This window comes from Capricornis sumatraensis, chromosome 2 (assembly GCF_032405125.1).
Source record: "Capricornis sumatraensis isolate serow.1 chromosome 2, serow.2, whole genome shotgun sequence".
Classification (NCBI taxonomy): Eukaryota; Metazoa; Chordata; class Mammalia; order Artiodactyla; family Bovidae; genus Capricornis; species Capricornis sumatraensis.
This window is the reverse complement of record NC_091070.1, coordinates 302,608-319,397: the sequence shown is the minus strand read 5'-3', so window position 1 is coordinate 319,397 and position 16,790 is coordinate 302,608. Positions and strand designations below refer to the sequence as shown.

Genomic DNA, 16,790 nt, shown 5'->3' with positions numbered 1-16,790 from the left:
AACTTAAGTTAATTATTTAAGCATTTTTATTTTATTCAATGCAGTGCCCATATTTAGATCATGTGTAATGACTACTTCTTTTCCCCTGAATTTGTAGATCATTCTTTTTACTGCTTCTAAGAAGGTGTATGCAGACAAGTTACTGAACATACTAGACCCTAAAAAGCAACTGGTCAGGTAAATTCAATTAAGAAATAGTGGGAATGTCTGTCACACTGAACTATGAGATTATCATGATTCTATTTAATTTTGATGGCCATTTTTAGTTGGCTGCATTTATAGAGATTTGTTGTGTTAAATGGTGAAAATAAGTGATTTTTAGTTTTTTACCCCCCCAAACTCTTTAAGAGTTCCTAATTAAACTCCAGACAGACGTTCTTTAATGGATGCAAAGATCAAATGTGTCTATTCACTTGCACATCTGTACCCTCACTTCGGGGCTGGGGGGACTGGGGGTGTGTGGAGTTTCTCACTGTGCGTGATGTTCTCACTTAATGCCTCTGAGATAATGCATGTTACGTCATCTTTTTAATGACATAGAAATGAAAGTTAATTTTAACAAAAAAGATCAAATTAAACTTGGCTTTTTTTCAAGAGCAAATTTATCTTCCATGGAAAGAAAATGTTACATGAGTTTAATTGGAAATTGCAGTTGGTTTAGTCGCTCAGGTTATTCTGATGTGGACTCAGTTCCTTGTGTGTGTGTCCTAAGCCGGCAGATGCAGTGTATCACTGGTTAGATGGGGGTGTTTTCAGTAATTTAAGACAGTTTGAAAATTAGTTTAATTACTTCTGTCGACTGAAGTGAGACACCAAGACTCAGCAGTCTCGCTGCATCCCCTGAAGTATAGGAGCTGATCTATGAGTTTTGATCAAGAGTTGAGAGGTGCAGGAAAAGGCTCCTGAAGGCTTGGGGAGCTGGGTGCTCATCTTCTTGAATATTTCCTCACATATTCTCCTAGTGGAAAATCCTAAACTTAATTTCTACTGTTAATAGTACCTTTATTATTGAGTGGTTTCAACTATAGTGAAAGGCTTTTCCTAATGTCCACATTTAGGAGATTTTTCCCTCTTTCTAAAAAAAAAAAAAATTTAAAGGACCAAAATTTGTCATTTAGTCAGTTTCCATTTTATCTTCCATATAAACAAGCTTCAGACACACAAATGAAAAGCATATTATAATTTATGCTCATTTTACCTGATAAAAAAGCATACAAGTGATCTTGCTCTGATGACTTCACTCATTCTGAAGATTTCTGTTTAGCACCTCCAGTGTTCCGGGGAACAGTGGTGAGCAGCACACGCCCTTCCCTTTTGGAGCTTTCATTTTGCTAGGGGACAGATCATAGCCATGCAGTTGTAATGCTACAAGTTAGAAGCCCTCTTTTAAACTAGTTTTATAAAGCCTGCGCCTTTGGGAGTTTAACTGTGTTTCATCAAGTTGTATTTTGAAAAACTTTAAACAAGAAAAGCTTCTTGAACTGTGCGTTGCCTGCACCAAGAGCACTGTAGGGCGTCACCTGTGTTGGTGTCAAGGTCAGTCCAGAAAGTCCCACGAGTCTGAATGCTCATTCGATGACTAGCAAAAGTAGCTTCTTTTTAAAATTGAAAATACATACTACTAACCCTCAGATTGGAGAAGGCAGTGGCATCCCACTCCAGTACTCTTGCCTGGAGAATCCCATGGATGGAGGAGCCTGGTAGGCTGCAGTCCGTGGGGTCGCTAAGAGTCGGACACGACTGAGTGACTTCACTTACACTTTTCACTTTCACGCATTGGAGAAGGAAATGGCAACCCACTCCAGTGTTCTTGCCTGGAAAATCCCAGGGACGCCGGAGCCTGGTGGGCTGCCGTCTATGGGGTCGCACAGAGTCGGACACGACTGAAGCGACTTAGCAGCAGCAACGCTCAGATCCCTGCTAACTGGAAGGAGTTTATAATTGAATTAAAGTAATCATTAGTCTCCATACACATACTCAGCTAGCTGTCCCCTGTGTCTGGTGAGTTGCTGCTATAGAAGAAGTTATCAGTGTGACTTGCAGGTACCCACTGTACCTGCCTCCAATTTCCTTGTATCTGGATGTTTATACAGATAAAATGTAGGATCTTATTTAGGTCCAACCAGAACCTAAGTTCTTTTGTCTAGCCTTATATTTTCAAAGTAGGACTGTCTTAACCCTTTCAGACGTAGATGATCATTGGAAAAAACTGTTTATACTGTTACGGTTTGTCTAGTTTTAAGATTCTTCCCCTTTTCCATGACCATTGGCACTGATTAAAATACCAGTTACTGGTTGTTCTTAGACCTATGACAGATTTTGTTGGTAGAAAATGCCCCTTTCTTAGAATTGGAGAATTAAAAATATTATGAATGTGTAAGTCCTAGCTCCTTAAAAGTTGTATAGTGGGATTAAGACACAAGGAAGCCAAACTACCAAACTATCAGTGTATGCAGGCAGTGTCTGCACCAGCCATCAGCAATGCTCAGAAGCTGATACATTCTGAGCGCTACATAGAGATTATGTAAATACTACATGTATGTAAATATTACAAACCTTAATAGCTTTCCTTTTAAGATGATGTCATGTTTTTCAGTTTTCACTGGTGAAAGATCAATTTTGTAACACTTAAATCTGAATTCATCCTTTCATTCAATCCTTGTTTTTTCAAATGATCACACACACAGTTAAAGCACGGGTGTTTGGGAAAAGTTGAAATGATGGAATGTTTTGGCCTCTGCACCTTTCCTCAAAATCTATAAGAGAAACTAAAAACTTTTTTTTTTAATGCCAACACGGAAGCATTCCTTCTTACATTTTCTATTCTGGCATGTGCAGGGATAGGGAGGCTGTGTGGCCTTCTGGTTAGAGCAAAGGACTGGGAGCCAGGAGGACCCTGGGTCCCATTGTGGGGCTAACCGCTGACTTACTGTGTGACCTTGGGCAAGTCACTTGACCTCCTTGTGCCTCAGTCAACCATCTGGAAAATTGGTTAAAAAGCAGGACCTCGATGACAACCAGATGCTGCATCTGAACTGAGCTCTCCTGGGTAAATAAATTACAAAAACAATTTACAGAGTTTTTCATCCCTCTTTGTCATTTAAATATAACATTTTGGGATAAACCAAAGTTCTTTAAGACATGGTAATATTTGGTTGTAAGGTTTCAATAATTGCTAAGAATTTTTATAAGACTGTAGCCCGAAGCCTAGGCCCACACTTGTAATTGAATTTCCTTTGTGAGAGAAAATGATAAGGCTTAAACTGGAAAGCCTGTGGTATGTGTACTGTATATATGTCTCAGTATGTCTTGTGCTTTTTACAGATACATTATCTTTTAGTTAATTTGTTTTTACTTTTATGTTTAGGCACCGGCTTTTCCGTGAACATTGTGTTTGTGTACAAGGAAACTATATAAAGGACTTAAATATCCTTGGAAGAGATCTTTCAAAAACTATAATAATTGACAACTCACCGCAAGCCTTTGCATATCAGGTAGGAAGAAGGCTGCTAAACAAGCTCAGACGAACGCTGCCGAACAGTATGATGGGACAGCAGGGTTTTCACTGGTGGAATTTCCTTGTTTAATGTCATCTTAGAATTAGAAGTGCCAAATTAGTATATTCCTTGTGGAAATTATTCTTTTAAATGAAGTACAACATACATGTAAACTTGAAATAGTAAAACCCTAAGAAGGGTGCCGGGGTCCAGCCCCGGTGGATCCAGGGAATTCAAAGTGGGGACGGAGTTGGCGAGGAAAAACTTATTTATTTAGAAATATAAAGAGAGATTAGGAAAGAACAGTGTAGTAGGAAAATTAGTGGAGAAAAGAGGCTGATATTCCTTGGTTTACAGGGAAAGCTAATAAAGTTTCAAGACAAGAAACTTGCACCGTCTGCATTGGGCCACAGGCGCCCGCTTGAATAGCGGAGGGTGCCCCGCCTTGGGCTCCCTCTCACATGGGTCTTAGAAGCCCGGGCAAATAAGTAGACACGGAGAGCCTCCGGTTCCAAGGGATCAGCCTGAAAAAGAGAGGGAGGGAGAGGGAGAAAAAGAGAGAGAGTCGACACGGGGGAGGCCAAGCTTGAGCAAAACCCCATAACTTTATTTTTAAAAGGTGCTTACATACCTGAAGTTTTGCATAATGGAGTCATGCAGGGGCAGCAGTCCTGACCCTTGTCGACACCGGGCTTTCCTTCTGCAGGGCTTTCCGGACACAAAAGGCCTCAGGTGATTGACAGTATCTTCCGGCCAAGAGGCCTGTTAACACTCTATGGCTCTCTTCCTTGATGAATGTTAATCTCATTTCCCCTGAAGTGTTTTTCTTTAATCTGCATCACCCTCAAAGCACTAAAGTTACATCCCTGTAGAACAAAGGTGCAGTGGGTTCTAACAAAGAAGGTACTTAACTCAAACATCTGTGTTGCTACTTGTTTTTTTTTATATATACCAACTATATCAACAAATAAAAGATATGAAAACTTGGCAGCAAGTATTGGCTCAACAAATGAAACCCTTAATCAGTCCTGTTCTAATGATTTTGACCCCTCGGAAGCCCCTACATTCCTAGGATGTTTTGAGCTTCCTGTGCCTCTCGCGGTAGGGAGGCCGCAAACACTCACATGCGCAGCTGTAAGAGTCCTGTAGGCAGGCTAGAAAGCCATCAGAGGGGTTTTTGGATTGAAACACTCATATTATGCCCGGGAGACTTATTATCTAAAAGCTCTAAATTAACTTTTTCCAGAGAAAGGTGGTGGGGGGACAGCTCCTGTTAATGTCAGAAGCGTAAGCGAAAAGCACAGTGCAGTAAGGCAGGCAGACTCTGGTTTTGGGGCAGATTCAGCGAGGCTCCCTTACGGCCGGACTGGCCTTTGCCCGTCAGACCCCTTACCCTCATGACCTCTGCCCCGGGCGGGCCTCCTCGTGCTGGCTCCCGCCAGAAGCGACTGTAAGGGACATGCCGCTCGGCAGCATCCTCCTCCTTCTTCTTGTTGTCGTTTAGTTGCGGAGTCGTGTCTGTCTTGCAGCCCTGTTGCCTGTAGCCCACCAGGCTCCTCTGTCCATGGAGTTTTCCAGGCAAGGATAATGGAGTGGGCTGCCATTTCCTCCTCCAGGGGATGTTCCCAGCCTAGGGATTGAACCCAGGTCTCCTACATTGCAGGCAGATTCTTTCCCACTGGGCAACTAGGGGAGCCCCAGTAGCCTTCTTATCAGTTGTTAAATCAGTAATTGTAATTGTAAACAAACTGGAGAATTACACTGTGTTCTTCTAGTCTGTTTAATTTGACATTTTGAAATCTTAGACTATTTTGTCAACATATTTATACCCTTTGTCAATGTTTCTTAGACATCTAAATTCAACTCTAGTTGAGTTTGGTGGCAGTCGAGTGTTGAGGACTCAGCACTTTCACTGCTGAGGGCCTGGATTCCACCCCTGGTCAGGGAGCTAGGCTCTCACAGGCCGTGCAGCACGGCACAGATAGACAGACAGACACATACGTAGGTAGACAGAGATGGGCCATCTTTGCAAGATAGATTTTACATTGAGTATGTTCATGCAATACGACTGAGATTTCCACCAGAATAAATCAGTGCAGAACTGGGATGTGGGAAGGGGTTGAGTGTAGATGGAACAAGACTTGCCCTCAGCTTCTGTGTTCCAGAGAGCCCACAATAGAACACGGGAGAGGATGCATACCAGGGGGAAGGGCGGCACATGGCACTGAGACATGGTCAGTGTAGGCCACTGCTTCTCATTTCCTTGCATTTTAAATGTTTTTAAGAATTGGTTTGTAAATAAAATAATTTCAGTTACCCTCCATCTTAAACACAGTGTTCTGTGTAAATATTAAAAGATATATTATCCTAGAGAATGTTTACTATAAAACAAATATGGTTTGTAGATTTTAGATTTCAGCGAAACACCATTGAGCCAATTTGTTGTGTTCCTACTGTTTCAGGGCATCTTGTTAGGGAGTAAAATCTGTCGGGAGTAAGCCAATGAATGCATACATGCTTTCTCGCTGTCTAAGATGGCAGTGTTCCTTTATTCAGAATGCCTCGCACTGACTGATATTCTCTAAAGAGTAATGTTGTTAGTTATGTTAACACAAAGCTTATTTCAATGAATATTTCTTGTTAAGTTTTATATACACTAGACGGGGGCTTCCCTGGTGGCTCAGACGGTAAAGCGTCTGCCTGCATTGTGGGAGACTCGGGTTCGATTCCTGGGTTGGGAAGATCCCCTGGAGAAGGAAATGGCAACCCACTCTAGCACTCTTGCCTGGAGAATCCCATGGACAGAGGAGCTTGGTGGTCTACAGTCCATGGGATCACGAAGAGTCGGACACGACTGAGCGACTCCACCGTCACTTTATATACACTAAGAATTACTCTGAGAAACCAGTTAGGGTTCAGTTTATTCCTTAACATCTGTGTCTGGCACTATTAAGATGTCAAAGAATGTGACAGGCATAAACTCTGATGGCATTCCTTTTTTAAAGGAACTTAATAGATTAATATATACCAAAATCTGTTATTCCTTTCTATAGCTTTTCCAGCTTAGGCGAACTGTAAATGAGAAGGAGAGTTAATTCCTGGTTTATCGTTCTAGCTATCTAATGGGATCCCTATAGAAAGCTGGTTCATGGATAAAAATGACAATGAGCTACTAAAATTGATTCCATTTCTGGAGAAGCTAGTGGAGCTGGTGAGTGTATCTCCCCATTTACCTTCTTGTTAGGTTTCTGTTGCTTTACCTCTATGGAAATCAATCTTTTCAGTTGTTTTATCTGTACTGATGTTTTAAGTAAACTCGGTGAGAGATTCGGGCAGAAGTTGAAAAATATTCTACCTTATAAATTATATTATGTTTATCAGTATTTAAGATTTTATGCATTGTTTTATTTCACCACACTTCCTATGGCAAGTCACTAACTAGTTGTGTGAAATCGGTTTTGTAGTTCAGGTCTTAATGCTTATGGTACTGAAATTTTATTCTGGGACTCTTTCCTGCTATACCCATGGACTAAATTGAAAACTACTGTGTAAAGTAGACTTCAGTGGCTTAATGCTATACCTGTCTTGGTTTGATCTCTTACTGCATCACTGTTCGTACAAAATTGATACATTAATGACAGGCTTTTCTTTTTAATATAAATTTAAGTTTACTTCTATGTAGTGTCTTTGTATTTGGCAAAAATAATAACGTAAATTATACAATAAATAGCCATCGTTTCCCTGCAAAGTAATAATGTTCATGATGCTGTGAGGCTCGTGGCTTTTAAGTTACGTGGCTTTTAAAATGTCTGTCCCCAACAGAATGAAGACGTCCGACCACACATCAGAGATCGGTTTCGCTTGCATGACTTGCTGCCCCCCGATTAAGTGCAGAGACTTGTCAGACCGCTGGAGGGGAGAGGAAGCAGGACCCTTTTGGACTAAGACAAAAGCATTGCCATTACTGTTGAAATTTTGCATTTTTGTACCCGTCTTGCTTTTCTTATCTTGGTGCCCAGTAATAATCAAGGGTTACAGAAAGAGGCTTTCTCTCAGATTGAATACACACAGTAGGTAGGCGAAAACAGAAGCGTCTTTAGAACTAGTGCGACTCCAGTGGAATCTTTTTATGTACAGGACATCTGCAGTTTATAAAGAATTCTGTTTCTGCCACCAGCAGTTTGACCTGTAGTCACACAGGATTTTATGATAATAACAGAGATGAAAATGGACTTTTATTTTCTCTCTGTTTGGTGCTCTAAGTGGGTTTGTAGCCACTTTTCTGTTACTTTAAAATTCTCATTTCAACAGGAATGGCCAGTAAAAGTTGTTTTATTTTTCCTGTTAAGGTTTATAACCTTTTTACATTTTTGACCTGTATTATTAATAGATTAGAATTTCATTATGCATTCCTTTTAGTTGAGGCGCTTCATAGTTTTCTGGAAATAGTAGATTTTTAGTTTTTTATTATACATTTGAATGGCCGTTTTCCTGCTTTGTCTGCCTGCATATTGTATATTTGTTTAAAAAATATCCTCTACTTTTAGTCCATGTAAGTTTCATTTAAAGAGAACATGCATTTATATTTTGTTTCTGTAATATTCTACTGTAGGTGAAATCTTTTCAAAAATCAAGAGACTGGGTAGATAAGAATATATGAATGACTTAATATTCAAAAGATGTAGACCATTGTGATGGCGTGTGTTCCAAGTGGTACTATCTCGCAGTGGCACACAGACCTGATGGATAAAGGTATACCTCAGACCTCACTGTGCTCACCAGTCTTTGAGGAGGATGGATTGGGTCACCTGTTGGGCTTGATTTGGTTGCTGATGCCTTTGGTTTTCTCCAGGAATGAAGTGTTCAGCACAGTGATTCAGTATTTTTAGTTCCTTTGCATGGGCTGGTAGTACCTCTGTTATGCTCTCGGTTACAATCAATTCAGACTCTGTGTAACAGTCTTGGTACCGTGCAGTAGCTATGCATAACCCCGTGGCACAGTAGACCCCCAAGCCGCCAGTCAGTCAGGATGCTCTCCTAGCGGCTTTCTGTGCGGCATGAAAATAGTCTTCAAGCCTTGGTTCTCTGATGCAGCTACCACAAGAGGTCGATATTTTTATAGTGGCGTGTAATCTCTCTCGGGAGGCTTTTTATGGAGGTAGAATTTGTAAAAGTTAGGATGCTTTGCCTCTCAACTGCAGTAGCATGCCACAGGCTCAGACTGTTTTTGTGTAAGGATGTCAAAGAGCGGCACTTTTTCTAAAGAGAAGTTTGATATTTTGTATGCTTGTTAAGAAAGTACAGTATTGGAAATTAAAGGTGGACAACTGATAATTGAGGAGTATGTCACTTAATTTTTTATGTATATTACCTGTTTACTTGTACAACTTATTGTACAAATGACATGCAGCTTCATTTTCAAATGAATCCTTAAAATAAGGAAATCTTTTTAGGAAAACATTTAATTTTTGTATTTTTGATTTTAAAGGCATGAGTTATGTCAATTTTCAGTGTATTAATGAAGATTTTAACTTTTCATCAGGTTGAGTGTTTTCTTACTATATTATCTGTTGTGTATGTAGCTAGCATATTGTGTCACTGAACTGTTTAAAAATCTAGCATGTAGAGCAAGCCTGTTTTGTGGAAAATCCTTATTCATTAAAAAAAAATAATCATGGCAGATTTTCTGCAAAAAAAAAAAACATTTGCAATTCAGAATATTGGGGTTTTTTTTGTTTGTTTTTAATTTAAAGAAAGGTATTTTGCTTGCAGGAAAAAACAATACAGACTCATTTTGATGAGAATCTTTGGGATGTATCTATCTTAGGGCATCTGGGCATCTCTCTGCTGCTTGTCTCCTGTCTTTCTTGAAATAAAATGTACATATGTTACCTTCACATATGCTCTTGCTCAAAATTGTGAACCTGGTTACATTTCTCCTTGCTCCCTTTTTATGTTCAAACAGCAAAACCTATTTACGGGCTAAACTTTCAGCTTACATTATAATTGCTGAAAGCTTTACCAGTTAAGTACATATATAGACTCTGTGGGCTTTCCCAGAACTAGTAGGGAAAGGTAAGCACCTGTATAAACCATTGTGCCGATAGGCACTTTAAAAGCTCCTTTAACCACCTTTTATTTGTAAAGCTGCTTTTGATCCCCTGCTGGAGAGTTCCTTTAAGTCAGCTGACAAATGAATCAAGCCTACCAAGATTCAGTAAAGAAATAAGCTAAGGGAGAATCTTCTATGGCCTGAGAAAACTTCTTGATATCAGTTTAATGTATTTTTTTCATTACTTGATTTGAGTCATTTTGAATTTGTTATTAATACAAAATCTAGAATAAGTCAGAGACCGTTATCCAGCTTCCTTCCTCCTTAATATGTTTTATTAGCCCTTCTTTCCTTTATCTGTTGGTAGATGTCGTCTTGCACATTTCCATTTAGTTAAATGGGGGTCTTTATGAATTGATGTGCCCAGCCCCTTCAGTTCACACAGGAAACGTGAACTCTTAGAAACTGACCACAGTAAATGCAGGAGAGATGGATACCTGATATAACACAGAAAAGGTGACCTGTATACACATCACAGCTCTGAAGTGCATATTATAATTGTGATATTTCCAGTGGTAAATGTCTGACTTTCAAAGACATTCTTTTAAATATTTGTATTGTCGTTAGGATGTTTTAATCAGTTGTGTTTTTTAACGCCATGTAATATATGTAGCCCTGATCAGATTTATAGCGGCGTATTTCTCCTTGGGTCTTAAAGTTGACAATTTAAAAGCATAAATCGTTTTATATCCGCTAGTATGCGTATTTATTTACCCAATGGCTTTACCTTATGTCCCAGAATTTGGAGGGGGATTTGTTGAAAGCATTGTAACTTCTATAAATGGCTATTTTCTTGGAACTGTCAGTGAAAATGGATGTGTATATTGTTTTTTTAATATTTCTCTGGTTTTCCTGGTTTGTTTGTTTGGGGGGTTTTGGGGGGGATGGTTAAACATAGAATCTTTTTTTTTTAAAAAAAAGGTTATCTTTGGCCAATGACTTTTTCAATTAGATATTCCTTTCATTTAACCATCTAAAGAAGTCTGTTTTTCATTGTTTTGTTCAGTCAACTTCCCTGAAAAACAGAGACTTCATCTCATCAATGAAGAACGCATTTCATTATTCCTACAAATCTTTACAGCAAGCACAGACTTCTTCATAAGGACCAGATCTTTTCCACGTCTTCTGTCAATCACATAAAGCTGAAATGTAAAGGACACTGACGCCTTCATTTAATTGTACTAACATGATGGTGTTATATACTACATCATTAGCTAGTTAAGGTTTTCTGACCTGAATTCTCTTTGTCTTCCTGGGTATTTATTTGTTATCTCTTTTAATCTTGTGTATCTAAATAACTTAGTGTTAATAGTCACCCACCGAATAACTATGCCAAGCAACTAGGAAAGAATGTTTATTTTATTTCCCCTTATAGGGGAAGAGTGGACTGGGAACAAAAGTGTATGGGCCAAAAGGTCTTAGGTTGTCATTCATCCACTTTCTTATTCCTCTCATGAAGCTGTTTTTGAGGATAATATTTTTTTCAGTGCTTATGTGCTTGATTATGTCATTCCTTTTCATGTCTTCCCCTGAGTTAAAAGCCTACTAGGAACCTGTATAAAATAGAATTTGAAATTTCAGAATAAGAACCACAAAACTCAGTATCTTATATGTAAATGCTACGTAAATTTTAATTGGAATCCACGTCTCAACTCACTAGGATACATTTTTATAAAATGTTTCTCTGTATCTTGAATTAAAATTACTTGCCCAGAGGCAGAATTCCAGGGTTATAATGCATTTTGAGAAATTTTTTAAAAGGGGAGTTGAGAGCAAGAGGTTTATACTTACTTTATGGTTTTGATACTAGTATTTTAAAATACATCAGTGGTTCCCAAACCTGATTGTTCATTTGTGTTACTCTCTGGAGCTTTCAAAATACAGATTCCTGAGGCCTTAGCCTCTGCAAAATTGTCTTTGAGTCTAGAGTGGGGCCTGAGATTTCCGTGTTTTTTAAAAGCTCTCCAAATGATTCTAATAGATTTGGGCAATCACTGCTTAATGTGACAGTGGTTTGAGAGTAGGCAACAAAATAAAGTTTACCAGATATTTCTTTGTGGTGGAGTTTACCAGATTTCACAGAACTTATTCAGGATACATGGAGGAATAAAGAAGATTGAGGCTACTGCTCATTATCATTGTCTTTCATACTTTAAGCGTTTGTGTTTCTAGCGCTTGAAATAGTTGATCATATACACAGCTGAAGGACATATCCCTGAATGAGACCATTATATATATTAACTGTAAAATATTTCACTATTTTTTTATTTTATAAATCTTTGTAGAAATAAGCAATGAAATACTACTTTCATCTTTTGAAATGGGATTTTTCAAGGCAGTGTCCTTTTGGCATTAAGGTAGGGGGGAGTTAATATTCTCTCTGCCTTTTTCCACATGAATCACTATAAATCATGGACATTTAAAATACTCGATTTAATTTCTACATATTTACTATGCAGTATAGCCGTGAACAAGTAATGTAGAATTAGTTTTCTCATCTTCAAATGCCCTGATCACCCTACCTCACAGGGTTGTTGTGGGGATAAATAAAACTTTTATGGAAGCACTTTTCTTTGGTGATATTTTATCAGCCACTGGAAACTATAATATCTCACAACTTGCATTTGTATAGTGCTTGTTTACAAGTACACAGGCTTCATGTTGCTTCCCCTTCGGGTGGGTGGCCTCCAAGGAACAGAGCAGGTTGGACACGTGTATGTATGTGGCTTAGTCCCTTTGCCGCTCACCTGAACCTCAACAACACTGTTAGCTACACCCCGATAAAAATAAAAAGTCTGTGGGCGTGGGGTGGCTGAGCAGGAAGCAGTCCGGAAAGAGAGGGAGCGGTGCTGCCGGGGAGGCCACCGTGAGTGTCACGGATGCGCTTGGTGAGGGAACGCTGAGTGGGAAGAAGAGATGGACGCTGTGGAAATTAAAGGGTGGTTATTAAGTGGTTTGGGAAATCTGGTAAGTGATTGGGGTAGCAGGCTCATATAAATGACGCAAAGTTGGCATTCTCTTATGAACCAAATGAACTAGGGCTTTTAGTAGCTCATATAATGAGCTTTAATATATTTGATGTATGACAACCCTTGAAGGTGCCTTTGACGAGACTTCCCAGTGACGGTTAAAGTGATGTAAAAACACTGCTTCACTATGCCAGGCTCTGGATGGCAGAAGAAAGCAAGCCTGGCGCTGCTCTCGAGCTGTGACTGCCCGGCAGTGGAGACTGACGTTGAGAAAAGGGACGGAAAGGACACTTGGGGACGCTAACAGCACAGTCTGCAGTCAGGCTCCGATTGCCTGAAGCATCTGTGCAGCGTCTATGGACTGTTGAGCCCAGCTTGGTTGGGTGGGGGTAAATTAAGCAAGGGAGTGCATCAGGCTTGTTCTAGAAAGATCACTGGCGATCGAATAGGGACTAGGTTGAACGGGGGGCCAGTTAGAAATACAGGTGTGGACCTGATTCTCTCTGCAACCAGTTTCCTTTCCCTGTGATAACAGATGGTTAAGATGTGTTGGGTGCTAGCACCATGAATGGGTAGCCTGAGCCTGGAGGTTGGTACAGCTCTAGGGGGAGTGTGGCTTGTCCAGGTTAATGACAGATAGAAAGGCACTCTGGTTTTATATCACTATAAAGAGTACAGAAGAGATGTGTAGGAGTTGAAAGGAGACCTGCTGTCATTGATTTCGTGTTATGGGAAGGCTCTTCAGGGAAAGGGTAAAATGGAGAAAGTCATTAGTTTCTACCTCAAATCAGTGGTGTTGGTATTTTATAGGTTTTCTTAAGGTGGGGCACACAGCATGTGTTGTCTTAGTTCCCTGACCAGGGATTGAGCCCAAGCCTCCTGCATTAGAAGCGAGTCTTAACCACTGGGACTACCAGGAAGACCCTATGAATGGTTTTAACTTGGAGCACAAATTTCTAGGCTCACTTTCATTCATTTCCCTTCTTATGAAACTAAACCACAATCAGATGGCTGCTTGGTAAGGGGAGAACTAACGAGAATCCTAACGGCTAACGCCAAGGCGACCGTACGCGCTCACCTTCATCTCTACTGGGGATCTGCCAGAAGTCTGCAGGACACTTTAGCCTTCTTTCTGGAGACTGTGAAAATCTTGTTTTTTTGGTCTCCTATCCCCTATATCTCACCTTATTTCTATTAACATTGAAGAGGCATTGTCTTAGAACATCTTCAAACAAATTAATACAGATGACTACATTACCACTTCAGAAATGGTGTTGCTTTCCGGAGTCTTCACCTTGGTGTGTTTGATTGAATCTGCCACCTTTTTAGCCAGTTATTTTCTGTTTCCTAGTTCAGGTCATGCTACAGTGTGTGGGCCGACTAGTAAGATAATACAAAAGCAGCTTTCTTTGGGACCCAGCTCTATTAGCTGTCTTTTGAGGCTCCCTTTCCTGAAGAAATACAATGGCCTGATGGGTGGATTTCTGAGAAAAATGCCTAGAAATTTATTCACGCTGTCATTCCAGTTTAGTGCCCACTATGTGCCAGGCAGACGTGAGTACGGCAGACCCTAGCTTCTCAGGAGTTTTCACCTGTAGGTGAGACGACTAGGACGCGTTTGTTGAAAATGTTAGCTGAGGGCAATAATGGAATTGACTGGAAAGATACTGGAATACCTCCTGGCGTTTAGGGAAGAGCTGGACAACGACCTCAAGGGAAGGCGAGGGAGTAAGGTGGCTTGGGAAACCGTCGCTTCAGCAGGAGGGCTTTCCTTCAGGCTCTTGTCATCTCCCACCAGCTCCCAGGCCTGAGAGTCTTGAGTTCCAAATTCTAAAGTTCTAGGAAAGTGTATTGCCGGGGTCCAGCCCCCACAGGATCCAGGGGAGTCTGAACGAAAAGCGGCATTGGCAGGTGATTTAGAGAGGGATAAGGAAAGAATATTGTAGATAACATAGAGGAGAGAAAGAGGCTGATATTCCTTGGTTTACCTAGAAAGCCAATAAAACTCCGAGACGAGTTTGCCCTGTTCACGGAGGCAACAGGTGCCCTCCCGGTCTCCAGAGGGAGTGAAGACGCAGAATGTCTTCCCGTTCAGGTCTTAGAAACGCGGGCAGATAACGCAGGGAGCCTCTATGCTCCAAGAGATCAGCCTGAAAAAGAGAGTAAGAGAGAGAGAAAGAAAAAAGAAAAACACAGGGTGGCCAAGCTTCTTCGGTGAGCGAGGCCCATTGTTTTTATTTTCAAAAGGGTCTTTTATGCCTTTACTTGTACACAGAGGGAAATGAAAGATGCGAAGTCATACAGAGTCAGCCCAAACATTACGTCTGCTTTGTCTTTATCGAAACCAGGATTTTTTCTGCAAACCTTGCCCACAGACAATGTTGTGTACATTATCTTCTGGCCTCGGAGGCCTGTGGACATTTTATGACCCTCTTTTGATAAAGGCTGCTCAACCAGAAAACTTATTTTCCCTTGAAATGTTTTTTTCTTTTTACATTTCCTCAGGAAGTATTGTTACATTTCTCACGGAGCAAAGGTGCAGTGAGTTACAAGAAAACCTATTAGCTCAAAAGTCTGATGTGGTTAATTTCAAGGCTACACTTGTTTTTCTTACATTCCAACTATGTTAACTAATGCACTCCCAGGTGCAGAGTGGATAAGAGATAGGGGAACTTAGCAACAAGCATTGGCCCAATAATGAAATCCTACCCCAGCACTACTCTAATAGCTTTTAACTCTTTGAAAGGCTCTATGTTTTAGGCTTTCCATGCCTCTCACAGTTGGGGGGCTGTAAACAATCACATGCGTAGTTGTAAAAGTCTGGGGAAACCTTCCAAGCAAGCTAGAATGCTAACAGAGGGGGTTTGAGCTGAGACACTCCTTTTATATGCAGGAGACTGTAAACTGGAGCTCTAAGTTAACTTTCTCCAGAGAAAGGCGGTCGGGGATAGCCCCCTGTTAATCTCAGAGGAGTTGGTGCAAGTCATGAAATAGTAAAACAGACAGATTCTGGTTTGGGGGCAGATGCTCGAGAAAGCCTCGGGAGCCCCTCGAGTCCTGAAGCCTTGCCTAACAGTTCTCTTGCACATGACCTTGTCATGGGTGGGATCTCCCACGGTGGCTCCCGGCAGTATATTTACTTCAAGACTTAAGAAGCTTAAGATCTCTCTCAGGTCTGTGGGCTGACGGCTCACCTGGCAGCTCCTGCCTGGGGCCTTCTGCAGCAGCCGTGCTCGGTCGTGTCTCTTCTGTGACCCCATGGGCTAGCCCGCCAGGCGTCTCTGTCCACGGGATTCTCCAGGCAAGAATACTGGAGTAGGCTGCCATTTCCTCCTCCAGGGGATCTGCTTGCCCCAGGGATCGAACCCTTGTCTCCTGCATCTCAGGCAGATTCTTAACTGTTGAGCCGCCAGGGAGGCCCAGGGGTCTTCTGTGATTACATTCAAATGATAGTGGTAGACTGGGAATTCCCCAGTGGTCCCCTGGTTAGGACTCTGAGCTTCCACTGGAGGGGTCTCAAGTTCAATTTCTCATCAGGGAACTAATACCCTACAATCTGTGCGGCCAGAAAGATGGTGCTTGTGGATGGAATCGTTTGACAGCTCAACTAGGCTGGACATCCAGTATGCCTTCTCTGCTCCCGTGTTTGACATCTCCGCTGAGATAATCTGAAACAGCCGGGTGATGGCTGAGTATTTCTCTCTCCTTAAAACAGGTTCAGACTGTTCCAGTTCCAAATGTATGCTACACATTTCTACTCGGATGCCTCAAAGGATTGTCAAGATCTGTGTGGCCCAAACTTATCCTCATTCCTTAATGTTGAGAACCACCATTCAGGCATTTTCAGAAACATTTATGGAGCACTGACTACATGCCAGGCACTGTGAACACAGTAGCAAAGAACACAGACCAGATCCCTGTGCTCCAAACAGATATTAAACAGGAAAACAAAATCATTAGAAACTGTGAGAACTGCTATGGCAAAAGCAGAGGGACGAGATAAGGAACTGGGGAGGCCCCTGCTGGAGAGAGGCCAGGGAAGAACCTTCTGCAAAGGTAACGCAGCTTCGAAGCAGGAGGGAAAGCCAACTGGATAAAGGTGTGGGAAAAGCACTGTAGGCAGAATACAGCAAGTACAAAGTCCAAAAACAGGAAAAGGCTTAGTAGCCTCAGAGGGCCAGTAGCAATGATGTTAGTGAGAGAGAATGGCCT

At 41.2% G+C, this 16,790-nt stretch overlaps 1 protein-coding gene across 2 annotated transcripts in view; it reads left to right on the top strand.

The window, feature by feature from the left end:
• The window catches only part of CTDSPL2 (CTD small phosphatase like 2), a 78,209-nt gene extending 66,067 nt beyond the window's left edge, over positions 1 to 12,142 (top strand). The window contains exons 10-14 of one of the 2 annotated variants that reach the window (XR_011144406.1): positions 98 to 177; positions 3,368 to 3,494; positions 6,613 to 6,708; positions 7,320 to 8,249; positions 10,616 to 12,142. Coding sequence is in view for 1 of the 2 variants with exons in the window: in XM_068963797.1 (XP_068819898.1) it covers positions 98 to 177; positions 3,368 to 3,494; positions 6,613 to 6,708; positions 7,320 to 7,385 (369 nt within the window). In the remaining variant the exon portion in view is untranslated. Of the gene's footprint in view, positions 1 to 97; positions 178 to 3,367; positions 3,495 to 6,612; positions 6,709 to 7,319 lie in introns of both variants that reach the window. The other variant, XM_068963797.1, reaches the window with a different exon arrangement.
• The last annotated feature ends 4,648 nt before the right edge of the window (positions 12,143 to 16,790 follow it).